Source organism: Brugia malayi, assembly GCF_000002995.4.
Source record: "Brugia malayi strain FR3 genome assembly, contig: Bm_v4_ChrX_scaffold_001, whole genome shotgun sequence".
Lineage (NCBI taxonomy): Eukaryota > Metazoa > Nematoda > Chromadorea > Rhabditida > Onchocercidae > Brugia > Brugia malayi.
Genome location: NW_025062479.1, coordinates 20,025,790 through 20,043,859, shown reverse-complemented (window position 1 = coordinate 20,043,859; position 18,070 = coordinate 20,025,790). Strand labels below are relative to the sequence as shown.

At 23.9% G+C, this 18,070-nt stretch overlaps 1 protein-coding gene across 1 annotated transcript; it reads left to right on the top strand.

Moving 5' to 3' along the window:
* Positions 1-8,353: 8,353 nt before the first annotated feature.
* Bma-nas-31 (metalloprotease 1 precursor, putative) lies at positions 8,354-14,855 on the top strand (the record flags this gene model as incomplete). Its single annotated transcript, XM_043075507.1, has 12 exons — positions 8,354-8,449; positions 9,015-9,169; positions 9,685-9,839; positions 10,478-10,587; positions 10,996-11,076; positions 11,316-11,420; positions 11,959-12,059; positions 12,283-12,407; positions 13,087-13,187; positions 14,021-14,143; positions 14,339-14,460; positions 14,732-14,855. The coding sequence occupies 12 exons, from the start codon at positions 8,354-8,356 to the stop codon at positions 14,853-14,855; spliced, it is 1,398 nt and encodes a 465-aa protein (XP_042931441.1).
* Between the last annotated feature and the right edge of the window lie 3,215 nt (positions 14,856-18,070).

Sequence of the window (18,070 nt, the reverse complement as noted above, 5' to 3'; positions counted from 1 at the left end):
TAAGATATCATTTTTTTATTAGAATTACATCTTAAAGTAAACAAAAATTGGAACAAATTAGCGATTTTATTCAGCGTGGAAAAAATTTGTCAGTAAAATTAAATTTTTGAGTAAAATTGAAAGTTTCTGCGAGTATAAAATAATTTTTGTCCAAAATAATTTTTGACTTCATACGCATAAATATTAATAATTGCTGACCTCATTAGATTATTGATATGACTATCTAAAATAAATGAAAATACTTATCATATAGCACTGATATCGACGTTGCCTTCAAATACATCACATATCAAAAAATGTTTTACAAAACAGTCAATCCGGAAAAGGATAAGCGAGAGAAAGAAATTGTGAGACTTTAAATTTAACTATATTTCAGTGTATTTTCCAGTTTTAATATGAATGTTATACGTGCATATTCATTGTATACGTGCATGTTCATTGTATACGTGTATGTTTATTGCATATTGTATCCTCATTGTATACTGTATGTTTATTGTATGCGTGTCAATGGTCACTAATGATTATTACTGTACGGTAGAATTGTCACTATCATGCTATCAATAGATCATTAAAGTTAGAGTAAAGATTACTTATCAGCAAATAAGCAATTGCAGTTTACAACATAACGAAACGATCACGTATATTTATTTACCTTGTTACCGGAACATTCTCCTAAAATTGTTCATTCAATAAAAGTGTAGCATTATTAGATAATAAAAGAAGTATAAATGTAACGGAACGACCACCTACGATATTTTTCATTTTTATCAAATTCATAATCCAATGATTCAATTTTAATGATTGATTAAGTATTAGTGAATAAATCAACCTGATAAAATGATAAGATGAATGGTAAAAAAACATAAGATGAATAAAATAAAATGGTAATAAAACATTAACATATTCCTAGGATCGATTAAGTCTATTTTAACCTATTTCAAGTAAATGAGTGTTAATGCATCACTCTTTGAATTTATCAATGATAATACATTAGTATATGGTTTTTTTTTTGAATGACTTTTTTTAAGTGAAAATTTCAGAAATTCTAGAAGAATGGAAAAATGCATACACATATATTTTCAAGCTTTTCAAGAATAGTATGAAACAATTTAATTTTATGGCAATAATATTAAACAATTCTATCTGCAAATATTATTAATCTTATTGTTATGATCATCATTATCAGTCCATTATCATCATCATTATCACCACCATTATTATCACTATTATTAACATGAATTTCCAACATCAAATATTCCGGAATTATCAATTATTCCATAATCAGTTGCACATTTCTTGCTCATACTAGCAAATAAACAATCTAACTAGCCAGTATAATATAAACAACAACAATGTTAAAAATAGATATATTAACTATAATAGTACATTATTATGAACATTAAATATCTATTTTAAATAAAATTTTATTCAGTATAAAACAAATTATGCATATTTCTATTTTCCATTTTAATTTGTTACCTCGATTTAGGTCATTTTAGTTCCTACCATACTGCTACATTAATTACATTACTTATGCATATATCTTTTAATTTATCTTGTATAGCAAAAAAAATTGTTTTTCTTATTGTATTGCAATATTAGCTTTACTGCACCCGAAATTTATGTTTAGAACGACGGAAGAAGTAATTGTAAAAAGTAAAAAGTAATTTTTTTTTTTTTTAACTTAAAAAATGTCCATTTGTTGTGAATAACTATTGAAGAAATTTTAGAAGAAAAAAATTTCTTCTAAAAACAAAATTTGTTGGAAAAAGGAAATAGAAAAAATTTGAAAGTAAATAATTTCTGAAATAAAAATGATTTAATAAAGCTTAAATATAAAAAAATTAAAAATTGAAAAAAAAAAGTATAATTCAAACAACATTTTTTCTCATTCACTTTTCAAGTTGTTCAATTAATGCAACTGTTAAACAAAAACTTTTTTTCTATTGCTTACTTAAGTTTTATCTAAACATTTGGTATCGATCTCACGTGAACAAACATACAAACTCACACACAACTATATCAAAAATATCAAACTTTTACGCTTCATTCCATAAAATTTATGAAGTTAAAAAAAAATTCATTTAAACAAGCTAACAAAATGTATGACAAACAAGAAGTATAAAATTTATTTATTAACATTTAACTAATTATTATCATGCTAGTTTTATTTAGTTGAAATTGCTTATACATCTGTTACACGTACGTTAAAATCACGCAAAAATCAATTAGCAGCTAATATGTCGTATATTCATTTACCTATTAAAAAGTCATTTAGCTTAACAAGCATTATCATATAATTAATTATTATACCAGCTTACGTTTGCTAACGTACGTTTGTATATTTATTACACCACTTTACGTTAAAATTAGTTTGAATTAGTAGGTCACATAATTTAACAATTAATGAAGTTGAAATATATCCTTTTTACAGCAAATAACATTTTTGCTACATTTGTTCATTTTCACTACCCATTTTTTAATTTTAGGAATATATTTTTTAAACTTTGAAAATTTGTGAGCCTTTAACTTATGAATAATAAATAAATAATAATCAATCAATGTGAAGAAAAAGAGGAAAATTTTTTAAATAATATTTTAAAACTTAAATATTCTATTAAAAAAAAAAAAAGATCCAATAAAACAAATGACAGTAAAAATTACAAATTGATTAATTATCCTTCGAAATTTCGAAATTTAGTACAAGAGCATCTTTAAAATAAAAATATGAATGAATGACAACAAATGGTTTAATATATTTTTTGAAAGAATTTTAAAAAAGAATGCAATGAGAAAAAAAAATGATTGAAAATGACAAGGTCATTGAAATGATAACAACAGTACGGTTGCTGGCCATTTCTTGATTAAATGGTGAAACGATAATTTGATAATTAAACTTTGATTAACTTTTCATTTCTCAGTTTTTTGTTTCTTTATCTTCACTGATTTCCTTTTCTTTTTCTTTGTTTTACCGAAAAAAGCGAAAAGAAAAAGATAAAATTATATTTTAAGAAATTCTATAAAAATATTTATGTTTTTTAATTTTCTAATAAAAAGATATAGAATAAAGGTTGAACATAAAAAAAAAAAACAATAAAATGATAAGAAGAATGTTTTTAGCACAGCCAGAAAGATTGAAAGGAAGAAGTAACGGAAAGAAAGTCTGAAAATAAAAATGCAAATAAAGAAAGGGAAAAAGAAAAACGAAATATTCGTTGAAATATGTTAAAAAAAAAAAAACAGAAAAAATATTAAATTAAATCAAAAAAACTGATTTAATATTCAAAAGTTCATTTTTCTTTTTCTTTCTTTCTTTTTTATTCTATTTAAATTGGCTTTGCTGTTCTTTTCGAATCAATAAAAAAAAATTCAATTTTTTTCAGCAAAAAATTTGCTCCTTTTTTTATTGAAAAAATTTGTTGACCAAAACTGTGTGAATCGAAAAAAAGAACATTTCTGATTATTTATTGGAATTGCGATATTAGGTCTCACTTTGTTTTTTTTCTCCTTTTGCTTTAAATCTTTTTAAAATTAATCATTTAGATATTATATTATTTCCATTTCATTATATAATTCGTCCACCCTTTCACTTATTATTATTTTCCATTTAAAATAATTACAAAAATTACACCAACAAAATATATTTACTATTAATTGATTACAAAGTTAAAAGTAAAATGCAAGAAAAAAAGAGAAAAGAGAGAATTTTTGTGTAAAAAGCAAAAAAGAAGTGTCATCAGTTGAAATCAAATAAAGACATTTGTGACATACATCTTCTTTTAACAGTTTTCTCATTTTAATCTTACAAGTGCATTCTCACTGTTAAAAAAACAAAAGCAAAAACAAATATTAATGGTCAAATTTTTTTATTTGTTTAAATGATGAAAAACAAAATGAAAAATTCATTTTTTGTATGAGAAAATTTAATAAACAAACTCAACTACTTTTGGAAAGGAACATTAATAATTAATAATAATAGTGATAACAATAATAATAATATCATAGTAATGTTCCTCATATGCTATTTCAACACTTAATGTTTAATGATGAATAATTGTACTTTATAAAATCATGATTTTACTCTCTAATAAAATAAGTTTACTTATTAATATAATAGTTTTATTTTATTCAATACTATAATGATTACAATGATTTCATTGGCAATAATACAGTTATACTCAGCAATATAGTATTTACACCTAATGATATCATAATTGCACAATGCCAAATAATAACTATACCTGCTTATATAACAGTTGCGCCGGATAAATTAATAGCTGATTGTGGTAATATGACAAATAAGCTTCTTGAAACATTAAATATTGAATATTAACGATTAAGTATGGCAATATAATAACTGCATTTGATAAAATGATGACTGTCATGGTGATATGACATTTGCGCTTGGCAATAAATGCAACTGGAAACGCAATAATTTATTTAATATGCAATATATATGCTAATATTATATATATGTTTACACTTTTATTTTATTTACACTTACTTTTTCCCATGAAAACGCTGTGCTTTTGCTTTTAGGCATTAGCATTTAGCAACTGTTTGTACATTAGCAAATTTATCATTTTTTTTTTTTATTTTTTTTTTTTGTATTTTATTTTGTCTAAAGGATAGCGCCCAATATTGCTCGTACTATTATCATATCAAATAAAAAAACTGATTGAAATCAATAACAAAGCAGCGATTGATAATGATTAATTCTTATCATTCATCTTTATAATGTCAAAAAAATAATTCAATTTTTCATCTTACTTTTTGCTAAAAAATTGACGTTAATACAAACCAACTTAAATTGCCAAGTACTTAAATGCGTCAGGTTATTTTAAATTTAAAAAAAAAAAAAAAAAAAATACACAAGCACAAAGCAGCAAGCATAAAATGTATAAGAATCGAAAAAAATTTTTTCATAACAGAAATAAATTAAATTTTTATTCGAAACCGTAACAAGTTTTATATGAGCAAAATAATTAAATTGTCATATCAACTTAGCCAATGATAAATTTGTTAATGATTATTTAAGCTATGTACGTAATCATATAATTGTTTAAGTTATCATTATTATTACTATTATAATCGCTGATGATCGTAACGTAAACCTAGCCATGAATTATCAACTGGTATATAATTCATTGATTGTTCTTATCATCTGAAATTGATAACATAAATAACAAAAAGATTAGTAAAATTATTCAATATATTCAGCATTCGAATAAAATAAGTTAAATGTGGAGTAAAAAGCTATCAGAAAATAATTCAGCTTATTTTCAATTTTTAATTCTTTTTTTCTTGAAAACGAAAAGCAATTTGATAAATTAGCATAATGTGAGATAAAAGATAAATGCTGACGTAAACATTACGTAAGAATTCGAAAAGCATTTCACACCCACACGTTTGATAGTTGTAGTAAACAATTAAGGATGGATATTGAAATATAAACTCGTAAGTTTTACACATCAAACAAATGCAATGTTTCATCAGCTAAGAATATGGTAACATCATTACATGTAAAAAGCATCCCACATGCCATTTGAGTTTATGCGCGATCGTCTCTGTGTCTGCGTGTTGCAGTTGCACGTTTGCACATCGAAGAGTTTATATGGGTAGGTTGATGAAATTGGATACATTTGTTTTGCATGCATGGCGCAAATTGTATGTGACATTTTCCAACTTATTTTCTCATTCTCATATTGCTTTATGCATTGAAATACACTTAATTTGCTAGTGACTTGGAACATTTGCAATAGGAATTCGAAATTTGAAATGAATGAAAATTTTAAAATTAAAAATTAAAAAAAAAACAACAACTAATTTAAAATAAAAAATTAAAAATTTAGAATTAAAAATAATAATACAAGTTTATGCATTTTAATATTTACTGCCTGCAATAACAGCACAATAAATTGTCTAAAAGATGTCATCCAAAAAAAAAATATTTATATATACTCATGGACAACGACATGTTGCCAAATAGACAGAAGCGAAATTGATTGATTAATTCATTGATTGATTGATCTGCCAAGAATCACGAAAAATAACAATGATAGAACTGATAGCAATAATTAATAATAATTAGTAATAATAAAAAAAAAAATAAAAGATAGTAATAACATTAACAATAGTACTAATAAATCGTGATAATAATAATAACAATAATAATGACAATAATATTAAATAGTAATAACAACAATGGTAATAATGATAATAATAGTAACAACAATGATAATTTATATTACTGTTGTAATTTCACTAATACATTCCTTTTAATTCAATTATTATTTATGAAAGCAAAATTTTTTAGGGATTCTAATGATATTACATAATGATTTCTCATCAAAATTTTTAAATATTTAAAAAAGTTCATAAAATATAAATGAAGTTCATCAAAAATAATAAAATAACATAGATTTAATCACTTAAAAATTTTGCTTGAAAATAAAACTTTTGCAGTTTATCAAAATTTTAATGAGGATAATCAGATGAACTTTTTTCATTTCTCGAAGATAATGTGCTTTGAACAATTTTAATTTCAAAATTTTTAAACATTTAAATTGTTTCGAAGAATTTTTTAAGGTTCCTTTTAAATTTCAGATATAAAAGGAAAAAAGGGTAAGGGAAAAAACATGACAAAAGTATGTGATTGTGCAGATAGGACAATTTAAAAAAGAATTCATTTTAAAATCCCATTTAAATTGGACAACCGTACTCGTTCAGGTAAACTTCCATTAGCAATGATAAAATATTCGAATTAAATTATGGAGCAAAAAATTTCCAATACATACTACTGTTGCTCTTTGAACCCTTACCTAACTTTAAAAATTTACGAAAGGTTAAAGGTTAGTGCCAATCCTAATGTTCTTTGGACTGCTCATTTTTGCAGCAATTATCGTTTGCAAAAGAAATAAAATATTAAATCATATTTGATAAGCTTCCGGTATTTTCTAGCACAGTTGGAAAATTTCACAACTGGAAATGCTTGATAAAATCGGTTGCGGAATTTGATGATTAAATTTCAACATTGATCTTTGCACTTAGTCCAAACCTGAAATTACCTAGCTGTCATACATATATATATATATATATGTGTACAGGTACACATATGGAAAGAATTAGAAACTGAAGTGTGGAATTTTATTTTATTTCGTGTAATATCAATTTTTCAACTTTTTTCATTTCAAAATTTTCTTCTTTTTTGATTTAACGAATTTTCACTAACTTACTATACTTTAAAGTAGAGAGAAAAAAATCTGATTTTTCTGTGATGACAAAATACTTTAGCAAAATAACTTCAGTAATTCATTTATTCGGACTTAAAATTTTTCGCTTTATTTATTTCTATTGTTTCATTATTCATTCGTATTTTATCATTGTAGTATTCCAACAATTAATTGAATTTGCAAGTTTTCCTAACTATTATTTCCACATTTTTATCAATACGATTCATGGTATTAGTAAAATATTGCTACAAATTACTAATGTCAATTCCTTTTGCAATGATTTCGATATTCTTATTATCTGCTATTTTTTCTTTTCTTTTTCTTTTTTTTTTAAAAAAAAAAAAAACAGAATTCTCGAATCATTGCATTAGTAATTCTTGCCTTATAGGAATAAACAAATGATATGTCTGATTGATAACAACTGATATGTCTGATGACCAATAAAAATTAGTATACTATTTAGTTTGAGATGTTTTTAATTGTAAGTTATTAATATTTTTCATGTCAAAACTTACAAAATCATAATTGGATTACTAAAATGCCCCATGAATGATTATCAGAGTATTTAATGCGATTATATTTTCTATTAATAATTTTACTTCAAGTTATTCGCACACATTTAGTTTATAAATTCTCTAAAACGAAAATTTTTTGCTAGTTATTCAAATTCATTTAACAAATTGCTAGAATATTTTCGGAGTTATGGAAAATTGAAATCGCTAATTAAATTCTATTTCAAATTTAAAACCCTTTTTTTACTATTTTCAAAATGTAAATAAATATCTAGCTTTTGCACCTATTAATCAATAATTAATGAATTTACACTTTTTCACAAATGAATTTACACAAAATAGACATTCTTTTGACTAATAATCATTAGTTATCATTTTTTAATTTGTGTTATTTTTAATCTTTAATATACTTAAGTGTTTTTAAATTTAATGAAATTTTTTTTTTTTTTTTTTTTTTTTTTTTTTTTTTTTTTTACTTTAAGAAATTGGAATAGCTTTTTTCTATAAATTAAAAAAAATGACCATTTGAGATTGAGTTTTTTCTGCCATCTTTCGTCTTCAATATTAATTATATTTGTTCTTTTGTTTTTAATTTCAAATTTTAGTTGGATGTTTTATTCCGCAGTGCCACGAGTGCCGCTGGCTTTAATAGCCCTTATCAGTTGGTTATGCCATATCTCACCAGCGATGATTATTCCTGCATTGGTAGGTAGAACAATCGTTAACACAGTGATAAAATAGACATTCTTTTGACTAATAATCATTAGTTATCATTTTTTAATTTGTGTTATTTTTAATCTTTAATATACTTAAGTGTTTTTAAATTTAATGAAATTTAATTAAAAGTGAATGATTTCGAATTTTTGAAAAAGTTTTTTTTTTACTTTTATTATTGTTAGTCATTAATTATCACAGGCAAAAATTATACTATTTGCATCGTTTTTTTTAAAAAAAAAAGACATAAAAATTTTCATCTTCTTTTTTTTGAAATGTTATTGAGATGGAATAAAGTTATCAAATGATAATTAACAAGATAATTGTGGTAATTTTAAATAAAAATCAATAGAATAATTGATGGTCAGTTAAAAAAAATTCGGAAAGTAATAAAATTTATAATTTTAGAAAACGACAAAAAAAAAATTCTTTTCCATTGCTATTTTAAGTTCAATTAGCAATTTTTTTTTTCGATTCTTTTTTTTTCTATTATTTTGATACAATCTAATAATGTTCTTCTCTTTCATCTTATTTTTAATCAAATTTAAAAGTTTAGCGGAATGAACATCCTGAAAATGTTCCGGATAAGATGGCCATCGGGAAAGAACCGATTGATAACAATTCTGATAGAATGTCACCAACAGGCGGAACATTTAATCAGTATTTGGGTAATAACATACGCCTATTTGAAGGCGATATTATCCTTACAAAGTTTGCTTTTTTCTTTTTTTGATTGTCAAAAAAATTAATTAAATTATTTTATTGTTTAAAAAGTTACTTATAATTGTACTGCTAAAAAGCATTGTTGAATTAATTGCAAAATTTAAATGTTTTGATATTGTGCTAGCAGTCATTTTTGCTTTTACGGAGGGATGTTAAAAAATAATTGAATCAGTTGAATAATATGTAAGCAACAGCATTTTAATTATTTTGGTTAAAATTTAGCAGTATTTTAATTATTTCATGAAATGAATTATTATTGATTTTAGCAATTAGTAATACTGGTAAATTTTAATATGGATTTCTTATTTTTATATTATAGAGGATGTATGCAGAAAAATATCATCTATAACTATTAAAAATTATCAAATTCCAGATTTGTAAAAATTATTTTAAAAAAAAATAAGACACAAACACTTTTTTAAAAAACAAAGCAAAAGAAATTACAAAAAAAAAAAAAAAAAAAGACGAAAAAAAAAAAAAAAAAACGATATATTGTCACTTAGGCAGCAAGAAAAGATTTGGAATCAAACATTCAATTACGCAATGACATTTTCAAATCGAACAATCAGAATGGGACGAAAGAAGCGACAAGCTTATCGCTCTGATAACTATTTCTGGCAAGATGGCATTGTGCCATATAGAATTGACTCAAAACTTTGTATGAATATAATTTCATTTTTTAATTTTATACAAAAACTATATATTAATATACTTATATATAATCTATAATGCAAAATTTGTAAGAAATTTTTCAAAAAATTTGCAGAATTTATGTATATGCACTAATTTTTAAATGAGAAGTGAATAGTTTTTTGAAAACAAAATACATACATATATGGTTTAAAGCTTTAAGGTGAAATTTTTATCAAATATTAAACTTAGAAAATATCTAACAGTTAAGCTAATATTTTATGTTCATTTAAAATTTTTAACTCACACTTTAAAATGTTATTGCATTATGCAATTAAATTTTGATGTGTGCTAAGATAATTTCATAGAATGATAAAAATTTAGATGTGTTCTTAGCTTTTATAATAATTTCAAAGTCAAATTTACATTAGCTATTTAATTTTACTTAAATAAAAAAAATGATAAGTGATTGAAATATTTGTTGTAAAAGGTTAGCTTGTGACATTATTAACATAATTTTAATATTAGCAAATTTATTGTTGCATTAATAACATTAAATCCACTAACCAACACTAATTTTAACTTGGTAATCTGACATTAAAACATTTATTTATTTCATAGACTGAATTATCAAATTTTTGATTGCGTTTTTTTTTTTTATTTCAGCACAGCACGCCAAAGATATTATAAAGAAATCAATTGAAAAGTGGGAAAGTAGTACATGCATTACTTTTATTCCAGCTAGCAATAAAAAAAATGCGCTCGTTTTTGTTCGAGTTAGTTCTTTTGTTTAAAAAACTTACAAAATTATTTAATTACAATAAGACAGTTTAATAAGAAAACAATATTTACAAGAATATTTTTCGTATATATATTAAAAAACTAGTATAATTTTTCATATTTATATTTATAATTGTAATTAGGAACTAATTTTCATATTTATAACTAAAAGTTAATAAAATATCTCATTAAATAAATGAATAAATAAAATGAAACAAATAAAAAGTGCATAATTGATTGAAAGATAATATTGAATTTGTATTAACCAGTATCAAATGTTTATTGTTAAATATGATAAATTTATTATTTATTTATTTGTTATTGCTAAATTTTATAATATTAATTTATTGCTGTGATAACAAATCGAATTTTTGTTTTAATTTAATTATAGCTAAAGTTTGCAGGGGTCAAGTTGCTCCAGTTATATTGGCCATATGTCGCAATGGACAAAGCAGCCAGTTTCGATTGGTTATAACTGTGAACATGTTTGTTATTTAAATTATTAATATTGTTATTGTCACTTTATCACTGTTTTACCATTATCACTGATGCTAATTTTTGAAGCTCATTTTACAAAGTTATTTTCGTTACAGTTTCATAAGCATTTTTCTCACTTTCTTTCATTTTTTTCATTTCAGCCATACGTTTTAGCAAATTTTGTATTACAAAAGCACTTTTCGAAATGGAAAAATGATTAAATTGAATGTGATAAATTCAATTTTAGATTCATACAATTTCACATGAAATTGGCCATGCATTAGGTTTCTTGCACACTCACACCCGAGCGGACCGCGATGAATATATTTGGATTAAATTTAACAATATCCAAGTAAATATATTTATCTTTTTTGGCTAAAAGAAAATTCTCAAGAAAAAAAAAAAAAAAAAAACGAACAGATAGAATCGGAATAAGATGAAATAAATTGCTGAATGAAAAATTACAGAAATATGAGTTTTTAGCTTTTATTTTATTTTAAAAATGAATTAAATTCCATTGCTATTACTATTATTGTTAATTATTGTATTATTATTACTGCTTCATTATTGTTGTTATCATATATAGCTTTTATATTATTTACTCAGTTATTCACTCCATGAGAATAATAGACAGACAAACAATCAGAATTATTAGCAATTAGTAATCATTCAAATCAATGCATATCTTAATGCAATGATATGATGTGACAGTATGTGACAACATTGCCACTATGATCACATTTCTATCGAGAACTTACATATACATGAACAGTTGTTAAATAATTCATCCAGTATTCAAGTATTTTTATTTAATTTTAATTATTTGATGAAAACCGTTGATCATTTAAATAATTAATTTGTTCTAAAATTGATTAATGCGTAAATTTGAGGATGGTTTATCGTCAAATTTTATGCGTTCGTCGCGTGAAGATAATTATAACTATGGACTTCCATATGACTATGGTAGCGTAATGCATTATAGCAAGAAAGCGTAAGTTTAATTTAAAAAATACAATTTAAATAACGATTTTTAATTTTGATATGAATTATAAAATTTTGTATAAATATATAAAATGTTTTTTATACTTAATTTTGATTAAATTAGTATACTAAAGTTTAATAGCTTTCTTTAGAATTTTTTCTTATAGTTATTTACTATCAAATGTTTCAGATTTTGTTAATAGTCAAATAAAAGAATTTCCATATTGTTTTAGATTTACAAGTAATAGTGGTCCAACAATTATTCCACGGTATTCGTGGTATGAAGATACGATGGGTAGTGGTACTGGGCCAACATTCATTGATATTCTCATGATGAATACACATTATAAATGCTTAGGTATGTCAAATTTCATTTGCTAGTACAGTAAAGCAACAAATGTCATAAAAATTTCATCAAATTATTTTTCATTATTTCATGCCATTGAAATTATCACTTAAAATTTCCGCCGTTAATCGATGCGAAATTATTTATATTAATTTATTTTAATATTGTCTTTAAGCATTGGATTGAATTTTATTTTGAGTAAAAATTTGTTGTTATGCAATAAAATTAAATTTAAAAATAAAATATTATCAGCTTATAAAAAATAAAAAAATCTCTATTTTTAAGACATAAACATGTTTTCTTTGCTGAATTGATCATTGTAAACATGAATTGATTCCCAAGAATAAATTTCGATTCATTTTTTTTCTTTTGCAAATTCTGAAGTATGAATTAATCTCTTGCTTTAAAAAACAAAAAAAAAAGAACAAAAATAATTATTATTGTGATAATAATAGCACCTACCAGAAAATCTTCACGAGTAATTTAGCAAAAGTAATTTAAATAATTTCAAAAGTTTATCAAAAAAATTTGCAAAATTAATACCAAAATGCATGAATGGTTTTCCAAATCGAAATTTAAATCCTAATTCATATTCTGAGGCATAAATTAACTTTTTTTTTTCAACAGGTCAATGCAAAAACAACATCAGATGCATGAATAATGGATATCAACATCCAAGAGATTGTTATAGTTGTTTATGCCCATCCGGGTACGGTGGAAGATATTGCGAACGGCGGGTTTGTTTTTAATCAGCTAATTACTGAGATCTTTTTTGCAACTACTTTTGCTAATGTATTTCAAAAAAAAAAAAAATCAAATTCAAAAAGAAAAATAAATAAAAATTTTAACGAGATAAATGATTACTTTTACTTCGATATAAGTGCAATAATATTTTGGAGTAAATAATTTAAATTTTCATGAAATGTTAAAATAAGAATAATATATAAATCAAAATAAGTAGCAAAAAATAGTAAGAAAAAATACTAGAAAAAATAACAAAAGCTATCATTTAAAAAATTTTATAACAAAATTTCATTTATTATTGAAAAATATCATTTGTCACTTTAAAATTTTTTTTTTACTTTTGATTTTGATAAGAAAATAAAGTTTCCACAATTTTATTCTAAATATAACATTGTTTTTTTCTTTTTCACATAAATTTGAAAGAACGATGAAATTTATTGGATATAATTAATTCAACAAAATGTTTTCAAATAGTTAAAAATAATGGAATTATAATACCACTGCAACAGAAATAAATGCATTATTAAGCAAGCAATTGTTTGTTAGAAATTACTTTTTAAAAAAAAAAAAAAAAATCAAATAAATAAGTGCAAATTAGAAAATAAAAATGATAATAAAGAGAGAGAATGAAAGAAATTTTCCAAAAATTTTTTTCCTTTTTTATTTCTCCAAAAAGTTTCACTTAGATTATTTTGAGAAATAAAAATTTTCGTCTGTCTTCTTCGACGTATTTTTTTTTTGCACATTAAATTATTTTTGATGTATTTTTTTTTTTTTTTTTTTTTTTTTTTTAAGCATTTGTCCACTAAAAAAATAGAGCAATTCAGTCCTCATAATTCTTTTGCTAAAATTGTTAATTATAGTAAATAAAATTAATTAAGGCTGATTCATTTGGTTGTGGTGGTAATTTACGTGCAACATCTGAATGGCAAATATTAAATGCAAAAATGGGTAAATCTGGATTCTACAGTGATGACATATCTTACTGTCACTGGTGGATTGAGGTAATTCATCTTCATTTCTTATCAAATTAAGGTTACCTCGTAATTGTTAATTTTACAATAATTGCTAAATTGTTTATTACTAGTATCACAGTTTTATTGTTATTGTTATTATTTTATTATTATTATTATTACAATTATTTTATTCCACTCAATTTGCAGTTTTCCTTTTACCTTGTTAATAAATGATTTCAACAGGCTGGACAACATGAAATTATTGAAATGGAAATAACTTCACTTTCTGGTACTTGTTCAGAAGGATGCATTTTTGGTGGTTTAGAGATAAAAGCTGTTGCTGATAAGAGATTAACCGGATACAGGTCTTCTATTCTTTTCTCGTTTTTTTTCTTTTTTTTTTTTTTTTTTTCTTTCCTCACAACAAAAAAGCAGATTAACAAATTGTGGAACTATTGCACGAAAGATGCAGTATTTTTAAAATTTTATATTCATTTTTTCAGAATATTTAATTTTTGTTGAAAAAAATTAGATAACATTAGCATAAGATAATATATGTTGTTTAATTTTATCACTGTTAAAAAATCTTTTTAATAGAGGATAAAATTAAATTTGAAAAATAAGTGGAAATTTCAGATTTTGTTGTGAACGATCGAATGGAAAAATTGTGAAAGCAAATGGTCCAATACTTCCCGTTATACTATTCAATAGAAGGGACTACACACAAGCTCTAATTAGGTTTCGATTGAAAAAAACATAGCAAAGTAAAGGCTTAACGAATGAGAAGAAATCATTCGAAGTATTTTTGCTCAATTAATGATGTTAATAATGAATTTAAATTAGATTTTAATCATTTCAATTATAGCATTTTATTATTGTTATTACTATTATTGTTGTTATTGATATGATTGTTTTTTGTTTGTTTCCTTTTGGCCTGCAAGTCTAGTACACAATTGCTTTAGAATAATTGTCATTTTTATCATAGTCTTCTGAAATGTTTATTTTATTTTCAAAATTATGAAAGTTTTAGGAATATATTTAATGCAGTAATTAATTCCTTATCGATGACAGTTAATATTCTCATACAAAATGACATTTAATTTATATTTGTATTCATATAAAACATATGAATGAATCATAGAAGTGAAAAAAAAATAGAATAGGAAGAAAAATTGAACTTTTTACTTAGATTCCAAGCATAATAATTGGTGAATAAATAATTGATCAAATTATTTTTTCTTAAGCAATCCTTGAATAATTAGTATAGAGCAAATGGTTGTTGCATGACTAAATTCAAAAAGTTTGATTAAATTACTAACATAGATTAAGTCAAGCTAGTCAAATCAAATTATTATTCGAACTCCATTAATTCTTCAGTATCATAAATATTAGCCAAGATTTCCTGAGTGACACCAATCGTGCTGTGAGATCAATAAAATAACATATGGAGCAAAAACAATTACTGCTTTATATTGGAAGAAGCTTTTTTTGAAATAACGAATGTAACATTTTATTAGCATAATAATTTGTCTATAATAGGTATATTATACATTCAGTTTATGCCCATTGCAAATTAATAAATTGTTTAAATCAAATGAAATTTAATTTTATTTTTTTCAATTTTTTTTTTAGAAATATTTCATTGCACATTATTTGTTTTATATTGTTATCATTATGTTGATCTCGTATCATTTTAAAAATTAAATTAATTACATCAAATTATAATTGCTCAAATGAAATGGTTCATTTGACATTGAACAAAAAAATATTTTTTGTTGTGATTTTATCAAAAGACGAGAGATCATTTTGTGATATGAGCAAAATGAAAGGAAAGATGGAAAGAAATGAGAAAAAGAGTGAAGTGAAAAAATTGAAATTTACATTTGTACCATTTCTTCGATCTTTGCTCATTTACGCTCCATGTTCTAATTCAAATTTGTTAAATGTTGTTGTTAAAGAGAAAAATTTTTTCTTTCATTTGCTTTTTTTTTATTTCCTGATAAAATACTTAGAAATTTTTTATTTAAATAACAATAATTTGCACGTATATTTTATAAATGATAAGATTAATTAAAAGTAGAACTCATAATTTCATCATTTTGACCACAAATGGGAAATATTTCTCAATAATAACATAGAGAAATAATTTGCTGTTAAGAAAAAAAGGAATAGTTAAGGTAATATTACTGTATAGAAATTAATGCTAATAGAAAAAAATGAATAGACAAATTAACTTTTTTTTTCTTTAAATTCTGAAAATTGTACTAGTTATTTAGGATATATTTTAAAAATACAGATACAATAAATATTTTGGACTATCCATGATAAAATGATTAATGCATTACTATGTGCCCAATTATGTTTGACTATCATAAAATGAACACTCGAATTAATTATAGCAATTTTTTCTGAATTGTTAGACGAACACAAATGAGACATAAAAATTTGCGCTGTGAATCTGTACACATTGTTGTTGGTCCGCATTTATGTTTGTCATTTGTTATTGTCTTGTATCTGATCAAGTTTGTCAAATGGTGTCATCGATTTAAAATGGCGGTGTTGGTTGGATAACGGTGTTGGTTAAAGGTTTCTTTATTGATTTAATTTAAACATGAATTTCAAACAAATTTGGCTGTACTTTTTGGCTTAAAAAGCTACAAATAAATAAAATGAACTGTGAATGAATGTTGTCTTATAATTTTTCTTACGAAATGTTGCATATAAATGTCTAATATCACGTTTAGCCGTAATTTACGTATGGCTTTACACGGCTAGCTATAGTTTTCTTTGGAAAAACATATTTCTGCAATGAAGTAACATCGAAATTTTCGGCGAAAACTAAGAAAAATAAACAATTTTAAACGAAATCCGATTCTTTTTTTGAAAATAATTCGTAGGATGGATGCTGATGTTCGGTTACATTTATAATTTATAACTGTCGAAATATTTCTGCTTTATATTTTATTAATTCTAGTCTTTTGCGCATTTGTTCACATTGAATTCATTAAATCATTGCATTCCTGTTTATAAATCAGAAGTACAGGTATTTTCTGTTGTTGCTAGCATTGCATAACTAAAGATGTCTCTTTATTTAATTCAGGATTTCTTTTTCCTTTTATGTGAAAATTTGATGTGAAATTGTTGAAATTCAAATTTTTTATTGTTGTAAGAAGAAACGAAACCAACTTATTCTTTTCCCGTGCACTTTATGGATTATAACTGATTGTAGTACATTAGTCATTAACAGTCAACGGAAAAGTAGCGGGGATTGATAAAAATGATGAAATATAATATAATAATGTATGTTGTGAGGAAATCAACGAATGACAAGCATTGCCAAATGAGATAATGTCCTTTTGCAATGATAAATCAATGAAAGAGCTTTGAAAATTTAGGAATTTGATGATATTGCAAAATTAATGCAGAAAATCCAAAAGTGACAGAATTTAACACATCCGGAACATTTTTTGCTGTGTCACATTCTGAATTCCGAATGCTGTAAAATTGTTCGAAATATTTCGATTATTCTCATACACATAAACATTTCATTTGAAAGACTTGTTCAATCATATGTATTTCAATATAGTTCCATGTAATTTTCTTTTTTTTTTCCTGACCTTTAGTTTAAGTTACTTCTTTTTTTCTTGCAATAGTTTGTAAATTCAAGTCTTTTTTCAACAAATTGCTAGTATCGAAAGGAATGATTGTTTTTTTTTTTTTTCAGGATAGAAGAGAAATTGATTAATAATATGCATAAAATTAATTTACTAAAAGTGGCTTAATGAAAAAAGACAATATTGTTGTGTCAAACATGGTCTGGTGTAGTATCGCTTCGTGAATTCTCGATTAATTCATCAATTTATGAAACATTAATTATGATTATTTATGATAAGCATGATATGGCATGGCATTGCTAAAGTGGTCCTGAATTAAACTATGAAACATTTCCATTGAAATTTGTTTAGAGCAATAACA